General features: G+C 37.2%; 1 protein-coding gene, 1 long non-coding RNA gene, 1 other non-coding gene and 1 pseudogene across 4 annotated transcripts; 1 reads left to right on the top strand and 3 right to left on the bottom strand.

Annotated features, from left to right (window-relative positions):
• Nucleotides 1-522: 522 nt before the first annotated feature.
• Nucleotides 523-4,284, bottom strand: LOC126833138 (uncharacterized). Its single transcript, XM_050564291.1, has one exon. It carries the CDS (start codon nt 4,282-4,284, stop codon nt 523-525), a length of 3,762 nt encoding a protein of 1,253 aa, XP_050420248.1.
• Nucleotides 4,285-4,833: 549 nt separating this feature from the next.
• On the bottom strand, nt 4,834-4,964 carry LOC126833158 (U2 spliceosomal RNA; annotated as a pseudogene).
• Nucleotides 4,965-6,958: 1,994 nt separating this feature from the next.
• Nucleotides 6,959-9,535, bottom strand: LOC126833152 (uncharacterized). Of its 2 annotated transcripts, none has more exons than XR_007684896.1 (4): nt 8,839-9,535; nt 8,272-8,387; nt 8,106-8,195; nt 6,959-7,259 (listed from the first exon to the last, which is right to left on the bottom strand). It is a non-coding gene; the product is annotated as an uncharacterized LOC126833152 (long non-coding RNA). The 2 variants fall into 2 exon arrangements; XR_007684895.1 differs by having other exon boundaries at nt 8,843-9,535.
• Nucleotides 9,536-10,422: 887 nt separating this feature from the next.
• LOC126833159 (U5 spliceosomal RNA) lies at nt 10,423-10,546 on the top strand. Its single transcript, XR_007684900.1, has one exon. It is a non-coding gene; the product is annotated as a U5 spliceosomal RNA (small nuclear RNA).
• The last annotated feature ends 3,999 nt before the right edge of the window (nt 10,547-14,545 follow it).

Here is a 14,545-nt window from a genome sequence, read left to right as displayed (position 1 = left end):
GAGTTTTGAGGCGATTTCGGTGTTCTACTCTCGCCCTCCCGGGTGGGAGTGGTGAACCTCACCCTCTCGCCTGACGGTCGTGACCGTCCTTGGAGAGCGGGTGTTAATACTCTGTTCTATATGGCAGATGCCGTTCTAGCCTTGAGGCCTGTCCTTACAAGGACTAGCGTAAAAAAGACAATCAGTTCCTAAACAGTCCCTACTCCTACCGATCTCGACCTTACCGAAAAAGAGCGTAGTGCGGCTATTGCGCCGCCTGTTCAAAAACAAAAATCAGACTCAACGCTCGCGCTTAGCGTGGCGTTAAGCTGATAAGAACAGAGTTTTTATTTGAAATTTTATACATTGGTTCATGATTACATACTTATCTAATTTTCCACATATAACATAATAAATTTTAAACATTCTACATAAAAATGACATAGAAAACAAAAACAAAAAAAAAAAAAAAAAATAAGAATAATAATAAGTAGAAATCACAGTATAAAAAAGAAGGTAAAATAGGCAACATTGTGTGCCGGCCTACAGCTGCCGCTGCCGTACGTCAGTGAGGTGCTCGATGTATATATCTCGAGTGTATCCAATCACCTCACTAACGCACAGTTTTCGCAACAGCGAAGCGTATGACCGCGCACACAGCTTCTGCAGGAGCAGATCGTTGCTCGGGTCCCAAGACCCGAGTGCACCCACTACCACTGGGTACACCACTGCTCCTGCATTAGCCTCGGCCAACTCGGCCCGTAAATCTTCATATTTCGCACGTTTCCCGTCGGCGGCTGTTTTGAACGATGCAACGCGGTTTTCGGCCGGGATCGTCACGTCGACGATATAAACCCGACCGTCACGCCTGAGCACCAGGTCGGGCCGCAGTCCTCCGCTCCCGATCACCTGGTTCTCGCTCAGAATTTCGAATTTGGGTTCCGCCGCCTTCTTAATTCTCGCTACAACCGCATTGTGGCGGGCCATGTACATGGCGGCATAGCGCCAGCAGTGGTCAACGACGTGGGCTAGGCTTTCAGTAATATACCCACATCGCCGACAACTGCGGTCGCCAGACCGCCACGACGCTGACCCGTTCAGCGCCACGAGATTGAGCCGTGCCCGGTGAATGAAGCGCCAGTCGGCGAACCTGGTGTAGTCGCCCGCGCGTATGAAGTGTGATGACGCTCGGTGCGCCGCAACACACTCCATCGCCCGACCTTGGTCGGGCTTAGCGCGGAGCGACTCGCTCCGTTCCATACGCAACTCTTCTCGCAACGTTTTCATAACCTCGTGGCGTTGTTTCGGCCGCATTGTCGCTCCTCTCCTGCGGATCGTAACGGCGTCGCCCTCCGGGTTCCATGTAACATTTATTCGCCGAGAAGCATTACGAGCATTCGACCACACCGATTTCACGCCGGTCCGTGACCGCGCCGACGCCAAGTCACCATCAATACTTCCCGAGAGGAAGTCGCCCGCCAGCGGAACGTCCGCGGGTCTACCCGCCTTAGTGCTGACCACCTCCTTGAGGTGGGTCCACGCGTCCGCTAACACGCGATGATCCGGCGAGGTGAGGAGTTTAAACGCGCTGTCGACCGCAGCTATGTCAGCATCCTCGGCCAACATACGGATCGCACACGCTCCACCGGCTGCCGAGCCGTACAGATACTCATTACTTGCCTCCTGCGGTAACCCGAGCGTGGATTTGATTTCCGGCCGCATTATTCGGTCTACCGTCTCCCAATCTGTCTTTTTAAACTCGCTGAACCTTTGGGAAAAAGTGGCCGCCGGATAAAAGAATGTCTTTAGGGCGTCGAGCCGCTGCCATGGTGCAAGTTTGCTGCGCACTATCCTAAGGCCCAGGTCGGTAATATCGGCCAACGTCGACATCGGTGGCACGATATTGAAGCCGACCTGGACCCCCAGAAAGACCGCAGCATCTCCCTCGCTGAGCGTCCGCATCTGGCCCCCGGCTACCGTAAAGACCGTCTCACGGGCACCAACCGGAGTGATACCCGATAGGTGCAACGAGGCGCACTTCGCAGCATTCACTCTTAATGCAATCCGGCCCAGCTGTTCTTCGGCCGTCCGTACAGCCGCCTGCAGTTCCGGCGGGCTGTCACCAATTATACAGAGATCATCGGCAAACGCGAGGACTCTGTGTTCCTCACTTTGGCCTTGTAGCTCTCGAACGACGGGGTCGATAGCCATGATGAACAAGAGTCCGCTCAACGGACAACCCTGCTTGATTCCGGACAACACGGGTATCTCACCCGTCACACCGTCCGATGAGCTCACACATGACACCGCACCCCGGTATATATCGGCGATTATGTCCGCCAGTACATCGCCCGCTCCAGACGCCCTGACCGCTTCGACTAGCGAGCCGTGCGGTACTGCCCCGAACGCATTGGACACGTCGAGCCATGCGACGCACTTGTCGGCTCGTCCGGTGCGTGCACGCTCTAGTGTCCGCTGCAGTGTGTGAACATGCTCGAAGGCGCCGTCGGCCGGCAGAAAGCCTTTCTGGCCCGGACTTATGGCATGGTTCTCCATCAGCCACGCAGTCAACCTCTTAGCAAGGCACCCTGCGTAAAGTTTGTAAATCGTCCGGCTCAAGGCGATGGGCCTCCAGTTGCCTAGCTCCCCGACGTCGCCTTTCTTGTGAATTAGCACCGTGGTCGCACTTTTCCATTGGCCAGGCACCCTCCGGTGCTTCAAACAGACATTAAATATTGCCGTCAGCAGTGCACATCGCGGGTCGATCAGGCGCCAGTGCCGGTACGTCAGCCCGTCGTCTCCGGGCGCGGTATTTTCAAATTTTTTCAGCCTTTTTTCGACTTCCACGGCCGTGAACCCGCCGGTGGGCATCGGTCGTCGGTCGTCGTACGATGGGTATATAGTAGGGTCGCCCTCCGTGCCAGCCCATACCGCCCGAAAGTGGGCCTCGACCTCCTCGACCGGTATCTCACATCGCACGCCGTCGCCCCCGACAATAGCGCGAACCGCCTTTCTCCTGTTTCTCCGGTATAGCTTTTGCAGAGCCTCGGCATCCTCCACGTTAACCCGCGCTCTTACGTTGGTCCTAGGGGGCCTGTCTGGTATCTTCGCCATCGCCTTGGCGTCGGCGGTAATCCGCTCCACCAGACCGGTAAACCTATCCCACATGTCGGCCGTCGTCGGCGCCGCCAAGATCTCGAGCACACACGGGAGGTGAGCGTGTATAGCGGTAGTGTCATCAGGCCGTAGAGGGTGGTCAATGTCCGAGGAGCCCTCTTCGTCTTCGACTACGCTATCCGCTACTTCCTCCGTGTTGTTCCCCTGGTCGGAGGCCTGGGTACTAGCCAGCGGACTGGGCGTCCACAGCTCGGGGCTCGCGTATGTCACCACATACCCTTCGTTCCGTGGTGAATCCCGCCGCGGCTCGGGGGGTGTGATAAGCCTCGCCTCCACCGGTCGGACCGGCGTCGGAACCCGGGTCTGAGCGGGCCTCAAAACCCGCAGAGGTGATTCGATCGGCGGCGGAACGGGTGTAGCGATCCGTTGGGGTGGCGATGTGTCTGGTGGCATAACCGTTACCTCCGGTATCCTCGGGTCCCCGCCTCTACCGGTGCGAGGAACACCACCTCGCTGCCTCGTGGCCGGCACGGGCATGACGACGGCTGCGGCCTCGGCGATCACGCGCCTGCGGTGGTCCCGCGTGTGGTTGGCCAGGCCCTGTTTACTGGGAAACGACCTACCACACTCCTCCTCTCGGCACTTATAACGGTTAACGGTTACGGCTTCGTCGTCCGCGGCTATCGACCGGTCGCATTTGTGTGCACCCGGCCTCAAACCCATCGTCATTTCGCACCCCACGCACACTACCGACGTGGTCAGCCCCACGAGGTCGTGCATCTCCCTCAAATGCCTCATTAAGGACTGCTTGGACTGGGTCCAAACGGCGGCACTGAACGATCCTGCACACCCCGGTATTGGGCACGTTATACACGAGCGAGTAGGATACCACACGGTCAGCGCCTCGCCTTCCAGGGTCGGCTGCCGACGCTGCACCGTGGCCGCTCCACTGCTCGTTCCGGGAGGTTCGCCCCGTGTTCGCGGACGCTCCGCGTTCACCGCCCGGGCGGTTCGCCGCGTTCGGCTAGTGGCGGGTGCCGCCTGCTCCTCGTGCTCGACCGCTTCGCCATCGCTCTCACGGTAGTCCACCGACGGACGCGTTTGGGACGCAGTCGCTCGCGTGACTCGCTGTGGCGGATCAGGCTCTCGAGACGCACCGGCCACCTGGCTGTCTCCCGCGTAACTCATCCCGACGGGGGTAATACCAAACCCATTTATAACTGACACGCGACGTAAAAAAAAAAAAAAGAAGAATAATTTAACAATTAACACGAAAGTAATCAAAAAAAAAAAATAGGAATAATTCAAATAAAAATGTATTCACGAACTCAAAAAAATAATTCACTGGACGCACACAATAACACACCGACGTATAATACAAAAAAAAATCACGAAAGGATGCATTATTGCGGTAACGCGTATAAAAACTCTGTTCGGTAACTGTGTGTTTAAATAACTATGTGACTACTTCGCCCTTCCCGCAGCTCGCGAGCCTAAGGGCGGGTGGGAGTTTTGAGGCGATTTCGGTGATCTACTCTCGCCCTCCCGGGTGGGAGTGGTGAACCTCACCCTCTCGCCTGACGGTCGTGACCGTCCTTGGAGAGCGGGTGTTAATACTCTGTTCTATATGGCAGATGCCGTTCTAGCCTTGAGGCCTGTCCTTACAAGGACTAGCGTAAAAAAGACAATCAGTTCCTAGACAGTCCCTACTCCTACCGATCTCGACCTTACCGAAAAAGAGCGTAGTGCGGCTATTGCGCCGCCTGTTCAAAAACAAAAATCAGACTCAACGCTCGCGCTTAGCGTGGCGTTAAGCTGATAAGAACAGATACTACACTTTGATCTTAGCCGATAGGCCGAGAAGCGATACTTTCGAAGACAAACTACATTCTATTTATCAAAAAACAAACGCACAAACAAAACGCAGAACGATAATTTTGGAAAACTCGAAAAAATTGTCAAAAACGCTCGAAATATGCACGAAAACGTGCTAAAAGTTGCTCTAATTTCTTGTAAATGTCAATTACAATTTAAATAATATGTTTCAAAAAGATTTCGTAAAGATTTTGGATCGAATTTTTGAAAAAAACCTGCCAAAATTCCACAAACTCAAAAAAAATTCAGCGTCAGCGGTATCTACCGGCAGCCGCAGGCAATGCGGTCCGCGCATTTGTGTATAGCCGCCTTCTCTACTACTTTACTGTACATCCGTTAGATAGCACTACTGTTATGCTTGCAGTGATATAATATTTATTTTCAAAATTTGGGAAAATTCAAAATCCAAAATTATTTTGCAAAAGTCAAAATCCTACATTAGGTTTTTTGGGAAATTCAAATTTCAAAATTATTTTGGCCGTTAAAATTTATCTTACAGCGTTTTGGAAAACTCAAAATAAAAATTAATAATGCAAATTCAAAAAAACTCAAACCTCTAGTATTTTAAAAAACTCAAAATCCAAAACTATTTTTGAATTATTAAAAATTTTCCGGTAAAACCGAAATTATCATAAAAATTCAATATTACTATTTTTTTTGTATTTTGGATAATTCAAAATCAAAACTTATTTTGCAATCGTCAAAATCCTCTATTGTATTTTGAGATAGTCAAATTCCAAAGTTTTTATCTAATAGTATTTTTAAATTCAAAATCAAAATTATTATGGAAAATACAAAAACCTCTAGTATTTTGGACAAGTTAAAATCTACAATCATTTAAATTCTGTTTGCTATAGTAACCAAATTTAAAATAATGGCTATGGTTTATTTTTAAAACTTTTGCCATCAAGTAGCAGCAGCCTAATATTAAAGAGACAGAACACAAGTTTTCGATCAACAACAAACCGTGAATTATGGCCTATAAAATTATGAATAATTATTATTTAACTGTTAAAAAAAAATATATTTATTTATGTATTTGGTTATTATTCTGTACATAACCATTGGCAGTTAAAATGTATATAAGTTCTTTGTAAATTTCTATTATGACTTAATATATTTTGTTTAACACCATCGTAACGGTCACAAAAACAGTAAAATAATAATTTTTTGAAAATATTGGTTTTTCATAGAATTAAAATATATTTGTATAAAGTTGTTGATCGTCTAAATAAAATAGCAACAAAAAAAAAAAAAATTGCATAGACTTGGTGAATAGAATTTTGGTCTTTCTATAGAGGAAGTGGAATTTAAAGATTTTACATTATTTTTACATATTATATAAAGTAGTAGGATTTTATCAATAACGGTAGAAACTAAAACTAGTTGTTAAATAATTGTGTTCTAGTGTAAAACTGAAAAGATAACATACATAATATACATGCATATGTCATATGTTGCTAAAACTTTTATTTTTATAACTTATACCCATTTTTTTTAAAAATTATTATGAACATTTATAGGCATAATAATATTATACAGATATATCATTTTCCCCAAAAGCTTATAGCACTATTAGTGATAGCAACATATATAATACGAGTCCGAGTAAACAAAACCTTTATACTGTCCCATCGGTCGGACAAAATATCTACCAATTTTAAATTAATATGAACTATAATTGAACATTTGTTTTGTTTTAACTATTTTTTTTATAACTGATACTTTTTATATTTAGTAAAGATAAAGAAAACAACAATTTGGATTGAGAAATTCACATGTAATAATATTGTAATGGTAAAAAACAATACGTATACGGTATAATTAAATATTAAATTTTCCACACAAAATATATACTAGGTTTAAATTATAATCATAATAAGCATAAAATTGTCTACTTAAAAATTAAAAACAAAAAAAATTCAATGTTTTTTTTTAGTAGACGATTAAATGTTTTATTTACTAATTATTAATTAGGTGGGTTATTTTTTCAATTATAAAGTAATTATGCAGTTTTTAACTTGTGTACAGTATACATAATAATAATATTACTCTGATTCATGAACAAACATAATTTTTCATACAAATATATCAAGAAATCTAAGAGAAAGAAATTCATTTTACATGTAGTTATAAAAAAAAGTCGGTATGACGATGCGTCAAATTGAATTGACAATAGTTTTAAGCAACTCTTTGCTGGCACTCGAGTTCAAGTAAAGTTGCGTTCATACAGTTCGATAATACATCTGATTGTCGTTCTTTCCTTTGACATTCATGTCTTTGATTATCTGGATAAAGAAAAAAAAAATTAGATGAAATTGCAACAAAATAAAAGTATAATACAATTTATACCTACAGTTTGTAAATGAATAATAACTAAAGTGAAACTAAAGAAACTCTTTTATTAATAAAAAAAAGTTCCTTAAAAATAGTTGAAAACGTATTTTTACATTTATTAAGTATATTGTTAAGTTTCATATTGAATTAAACACATAGTAAATTTAGCCTTCAAGTTTATTTATTTTTTAATTAAATTAATACTATCTAATTAATAGTAAAATTCATACCAAATAAATTAAGTTTATTATTTATTCAATATTCATAGAAAAAAAATATAATTATTATGATGTAAAAAACTTAATGTTTATGCAAAAACAAAAAACTATTGGTTATCTTTAGCTTGCGTTAAGTTAATCCAATATAATTAAGACATTCGTGCGCTTTATGCTTTGGATTTAAACAATTATTTTATTTTATTAGGTATTTCAATTTTTTATTTTTTTGCTAGAATTGTATTATTAAGCTGTTAAAATATTTATCGTGTGATTATATTGAATTACCTATTAAATTTTTTAATTGTGAAATCAATGCAAGTATATAATTTGTAGTTTTCATAAGTTTTAATTTAAAGTTATTGTTATTATTAATTTAAATCATACCAAGTATAAAATACACTTCAATAGTAGTGCACAGGTGTGATGAGTGCATTTTTTTCCCGGATAAAATTAATTTAAAAAAACAATCATTTATCACACTTGTGCACTATGCCATTGATATTATTATGTTATGTATATATTACAAAATTTTAGTCATTTCAATCTAAATAACTAACAAAAAAATAAAAATTAACCAACATCTCGGTCAGGCTTGTCGTACTCATATCTCTCGACTGTATCAAGTAGTTATTCTGAGCAGAGCTTGTCTTTTGTTAAAAAAACATCGATCTGTAAATACAAAATGTAATTAACAATAAAAAATATGTAGTGTTTAATATATTTTATTTAAAAATAAAACATTCACCTCATGTTATCAAATGTATCTTGCGAATCTAAAACTCAAGTATATTTATGAAAACTATTTTAACAATTTTGAGTAGTAAGCTTGTTGTTGTTGTATCAATCCATTGGTGTTAGTATCTGAAAAAATAAAAAAATTCAAAAGTAAATACATTTGTAAGTAATAAATATCCATGAACTTTAAATACATAATTTGGCCGTTAAAAGTCTATTTGGCTGTTGGCATAAGGGACGTTTTTTAGTTTTCAAGTGCATAAAAGTAAATGTATTTAACATTGTTCTATCCAGTTAAACAAAATAATATTAAAGGTACAAAAAAACTAAATAAAAACCAACATGTTTGTGATATATATGTCAGTTTTTATCAAGCCAATAATAATCATAATAGTCGGATGATTGAAATGTTATTTGTCGTTAATGTCAGTACCATATATGTACAACAATAGGTAAAATAATCTATCAACATTTTTACTATAGGTATTTAATAAATACTTATATTATTTTTGTGTTGTATGTATTGGGTTACAGTTTTAAATTTAACCATTGATTTAAATATATTGTACACACGTACTCACGGTTATCATAAAGTCGTAGAATTAATCCAGCTATGCTCGTTTACTACAATATTTTGCTGAATTTGAATGAGGTAGTAATTGCGGATAACAGTTCTTATGTGTTATCATATTTGTCGTATAATATTTTTATGTATTCTACGTAATACTCGAAGAGACAGCAGAGGGAAATTTAGCCTGAGAAGTTATTATCCAAGTTCATAGTTCCACAAAACGTTATTATTTTCAAAGCACATTTTATGCTCTCATCAAACTATCAAACAACTTGTTCTTAATTGTGGCCTTAAAAATTCAACACATTGAGCAAGTTGTGCATAAGAACTTAATTCATAAAGCATTTCTCTGCTCTTAGGCAGAGTTACGGGAGATGCTAACCGTTTTTCTGTAGCATTAAAGTGATTGACAAAATTAATAATTGAAACTGCTGTTGGTTTGTTGGACTGTTTGATATTAAACATTTTCTCTGTTGGCAGCTTGAATGAAGATTGCTTTCTAGAATAATTCTTGCTTCTTTACTGGAGTTTTTGTTGAACAAGTGACTTTACTGGTGTACGTTTTGACGGTGATCTTTCATTAATATTTTCTGTAGGAGACTATGGTGGAGATAGCACAAAACACTAAAGAGTAAACAAAATTACTATATTAATAATTATTGATACACAATGACTTAAGGTCTTATAATCTTCAGTATTATATTATCGGGACAACACTAACTATATTATCATTTATCAAGAACAAACATATTATTATCACATACTAAAATTTGAAAGAATATATTTTGTGATAAGAGTATATTATCAGTGAACCCCGCTATTCCATAAAGTTCAAAAAGTATGAAATAAGGTTAAAAATCTTTGTAATTTTAACTTTTTTCAATAATACCTACATAATTTAGAGAACAATATTGGTAAACAAGTAAATATTTTTATTCGTATAAATTAAGTGTCATTATTAGATTAGGTCATACACTCGGTAAACAGACACTTAAAATCTAAATCTTATGTATGTTACTTGATGCCACAGATGTAAATCTTTCACATTGTGCACAACGCTATGCTTTGCGACCGACTGCTCACTTACTATAGCGGCTTTTTGATGAGATAAGGCTAAGAAAGAAAATATATTACAATAGAAAACTTGCAGTCGTTCATATTATATAGAATGACATAGGTACCCGGGGACTTGTGTGGCCTTATGGCTTCTTTGCTTTTTCCAAATAAACATTTTGTTTTGGTAAATCAATAATTAATAATAATTCTAGAACTGAAAGTAGGATGTCAATGCGGCGGCGCCGAAGACTCGGTATCTACTATCTTGCCGGTAGATGGCACCATTAGGAGTTTCCATTAAAATCACCAACATGCACCCGTGGAAATTCTGGTAAAGTTTACTGGAAATCTCATTAAAAGTAAAATGTTTGAATTCTGCGGTATTTCATCTACTCACGGACTGGTCAAATGCTGGAAACAAACGTTTATCGGCCGTCAGTCCCTGTCGAATGACACAAGGTCATGGGGGAGTTCACTCGACGGGTCGACCGCACCTATCAGAGCGTAAGTACTGATAATTACCGGGCAATCGTCCAACTCCGGTTCCCTTTCAATACGAATAAATCTTTCGCCTTTTACTAAAGATTTCCGTGGAGGGGAGCACCCAAAGGAGTCTAGATGAATAATTTTTCTAATGCCCGACTCCTCGATTTGGGCTCAAAATACTTTAAAAATAATCAATTTACTGATTACATCGATACTTGTGTTCAATACGTCATAGCATTACTGGCCAGTGCAGTGATTGTCCGTCGATTAATGCTTACAGCATGACACATTCCAGCCTTTCTGGGGTACTTGGATAATCCCACCACAACCGCGGTATGTATAACCAAGTTTAGGAAAATGATCCAAAAAATCTACGAAATGGTGGTGCTCGTTCTGGCCAACCAATCATTAATTAACAATGAATTCCCAATAACAACGTACGACAATAACGTGTCCGAAACGTTAGAAGAATTCAAGAGGTTCTACAGCACCTTGTTTTTCGATGATACGTCACGCGACAAAACTTACCACGACTTAATAATCAATTCTACCGAAAATAATATGGACACCGCTTTACATAGCCTTGGGTACGTTCTGCAATATTTAATCAAATTCATACTATAAAAGGAATTATCAGTCTAGAGTAATTGAAAATCCAGCCAACATAGAACTCGAAACACCTCATCCAAAGCCGCAACAGTTATTCGCAATTTATTATAATAGCTTTTGTCAAATACATTTTATAAAATAACAAAATCTGTACAGCTATAAAATTCCATTTTATAATTATTAACTGACTATTACAATTCCAAATATATGTTTAAAAAAAAACTTCAAATTTTTAGTTATTTATGATAGAATAATATTTTGTATTGGTCAATTTTGATTTGTTTAATAATACATTGAACAAATACATTAAGGTCGTAGCATATAAAGGTGAGGAAAACTCACAGATCTATATAAACGGTTACAACAAAAAGTGATTAAATTACTTTTCAGTTAACACTTTGATGCAAATCGGTGGATAGTAGCTTAAAACCAATCTAGTATAAAACAAGCACAATAAGAAAGTATTATACGTAAGTGAGTAGTTGTAATAAATATGGTATAGTAAGTATAAAGTATGGTTTGGTAAGTTTGGAAATAAAATAATAAATATCAATAATAACAATTAATATTCGGAAAATTGTATACGTTATAGTTTAATTCAAGATGTACCTTTTGCTAATTTTCAGACCAAAATCCCTAAAACTTGTAAAAGTGAAATAAAGTAAAAAAACTACCATCTATTTTACGGGAAAGAGATTGTGATATTGTACTATGTCTTAAGAATATTCTATACTTCATTGTAACTAATTTGACTATTTTTAATAAAGTTATGAAGCGCTGTAAATCTAAGTTGAAAAATATGTAAATCTTTTTGGGATTTTCCTCTATTTTGAAGGGCAAGGGTTGACTTTTTAAAATGTTTAGGCTTTCAGATGCGATTTCTGATTTATAGAGTTGCTACCCGAAGAAATCGGTTCAGTGGTTTACAACATATTTAGGTTCCAGACAAAAAAAAAAAAGGAAAATCAAAACACAATTACACAATTACAATTCTCGGCTAATACATAAGCTATTTTTTAGTTTTTAAAAAGTTTTTTTTTTTTTTGCTTAACTTAGTGTTTGAACTAAAGAAGAAAGGGGAGAGGAGAGGAGATAAAACCTAAAGAACCACGCGAATATTCGTGGTTGACGCCATCAGTATAATAAAAAAATAAAATAAAAAAAAATTGTTTTAGAAATTAAAGAATACTCCCTGCTCGATCACATCGCATAAGACAAACAACAAGTCGTTTTTCGATTTATATTAAAAGTTATCGTTTGACAGTGTACAATTTTAATAATATATATTTTATCATATAACATTTTGTTTTTCTTTGAAATCATTATTAAATCGACAATTGTATATATATATATATATTATAAATATCTGTTTATAATATATATATTATTATTATTATTTATGAATTAATTAAGATAGGAGTTCCAAAAAAATACAACATCTACAATGCGTACAAATCCAACAGTAGTATTTCTGTTTCTAAGTATTTATCAACCTATGGCTTATTTAATAAACCATTGCATTTTCGCAATAACAAGGTATATTGGTGCAAACCTAAAAAACGAAATGCGAATAATTTGAAAAACTGAAAACGCCTTAAAGATATTTTTATCGAATACACAAGTAACAAAAAACCGTGTTGTGTATACCCTACATTTTTTTTTGGCGTTGTACAAATATCTAAAAATTTAATACTTCTCAGCAGCTGAAAAAATTATACTAGGTGTTACTGACTTTAGCTTAAAATTATAAGTTTGTTTCGAAAAAATTGTCAACTTCTGATTTATTATAGTCTTTGTATTTTTATTATGAAAATTTATATCAATAACGTTACACACGAAAACCAAACAAAATTGAATTGCGCGACTTTTTTAATTGTTATTTCTATTTAATTAAAAATGCCTTTCGAGTCTATAATAAAACGAAGGAATAAATATTTTATATTTGAAATTAATTTGTTAAAGTCGAACTTTTAGTAAAAATAAAATATTATAACAAGAACAAACATAATAGATATGGAAAATGCAATTCAATGGGTCAATTTGTTTTCCTCGATATCAAATACAAATTGGATTGTCAGTTTTGAATTCACTGAATCACTGAATTTTGTGGAGAACAAAGTGTTCGATTTGATGTAGTTTAAAATTTAATAGAAAACGGTTGTTTTTTTTTAAGATTTTATATTTTAAAATAATATTAAACAAATAATCTTTAAATATATCAATATATATTTTACATTTCAAAAAATCTGTACCAAAGTGGCCCTTTGGATAGAAGATCTAGACGATTTTATAAGATTCTATGTTAATTAATATCAAATAACTGTTAATTTTAAAATCTCCTTTCGGCTTGAGAATTTGATTGTAGTTATATGTATAAAAATACACACACGTGTATCCTATAATTATAAGTGGTGACATTTTCCCCTGTAGGCATGTTGAGCTCAATTCCACCATTCTAGATAGAATATTTTCACGCCTTGAACATCATGAAAGGGGAGATAAAAATACAAAAATGTTTAGCATGAGTTTTAGGTCGGTTTTTTTTCAATACTTTTAATTTTTACATAAAAAAAAATATAAAAAGGGCAACCGTTAAACACGACCGATAATTAGTGAATATAATTATTGCAGTTGACAAAAGTACAGCTATTTCAAGTATGTGTGTTGCGGTTGCTTGTCATTCTAAATTTCCTTTATTTTATACAGTTGCTAAAAAACGTTTGCCAAGTCGGTGTCGGCATATAAACTGATATTTGTTTTTTTAATTTTCTGAGGATTTTTATATATATCTGTTATTATTATTTATAAAATAATAATAGCAGGAGTAGCTATAAAATACAACATCTATGCGTACAATTCCAATAATAGTATTCCTGTTTCGAAGTATTTATCTACCTATGGCTTATTTAATAAACCTTTGAATTTTCTCAATAACAAGGTTATTACCTTTCTTGGTACCTTTATTATGAAAAATTACATCAATAAGATGATACACGAAAATAAAACAAAATTGACAATTTTCTACATTTTTTTGTAGTCGGATTGACTTGTTTTTTTAAAACTTAACGTTTGTTAAGAGTTTTCATATTTTTTTACATTGCTACAGTTATTTCAGAAAAACGGATCAACCACTTAAGTACACAAACGACAATCCAAATTATAAAAACCTGTTTTTTCTACAGAGCAATAATATAGTCGTATAGTTGTAAGTAAGTGTCTTAATGATACCAACCGAAATTTGTCATTTATTTACATTGCAACAGACGTTGTGAAATGCACACTCCCTTCACCACAATTTTGTGCAGCACATAACATCTCTGTATAAAATGTAAGATATTGTACTGTTACTCTAGTATAGTATTCACCCTCTTTGGTGGTATACTTTAATTTTAATCCGGAATTTTATACTTCATTTAGCATTTTAAAAATACATATTTAAGATACTATTTAAGAATATGAATTTTAAAAGCGTTATTCTGGTTATAACAACCGTGTTATGCATCATCATGTCTATGTCTAAAGGTAGGTACATAAAAAATATTTAAAAACAAATGTAACAATT

The sequence above is a fragment of the Adelges cooleyi genome, unplaced genomic scaffold (genome assembly GCF_023614345.1).
Source record: "Adelges cooleyi isolate 19-005CV unplaced genomic scaffold, UGA_ACOO_1.1 ACOO_flye_CR_arks_rails_tigmint_CR_PRNA_191, whole genome shotgun sequence".
Lineage (NCBI taxonomy): Eukaryota > Metazoa > Arthropoda > Insecta > Hemiptera > Adelgidae > Adelges > Adelges cooleyi.
This window is presented reverse-complemented; position numbering and strand designations above follow the sequence as displayed.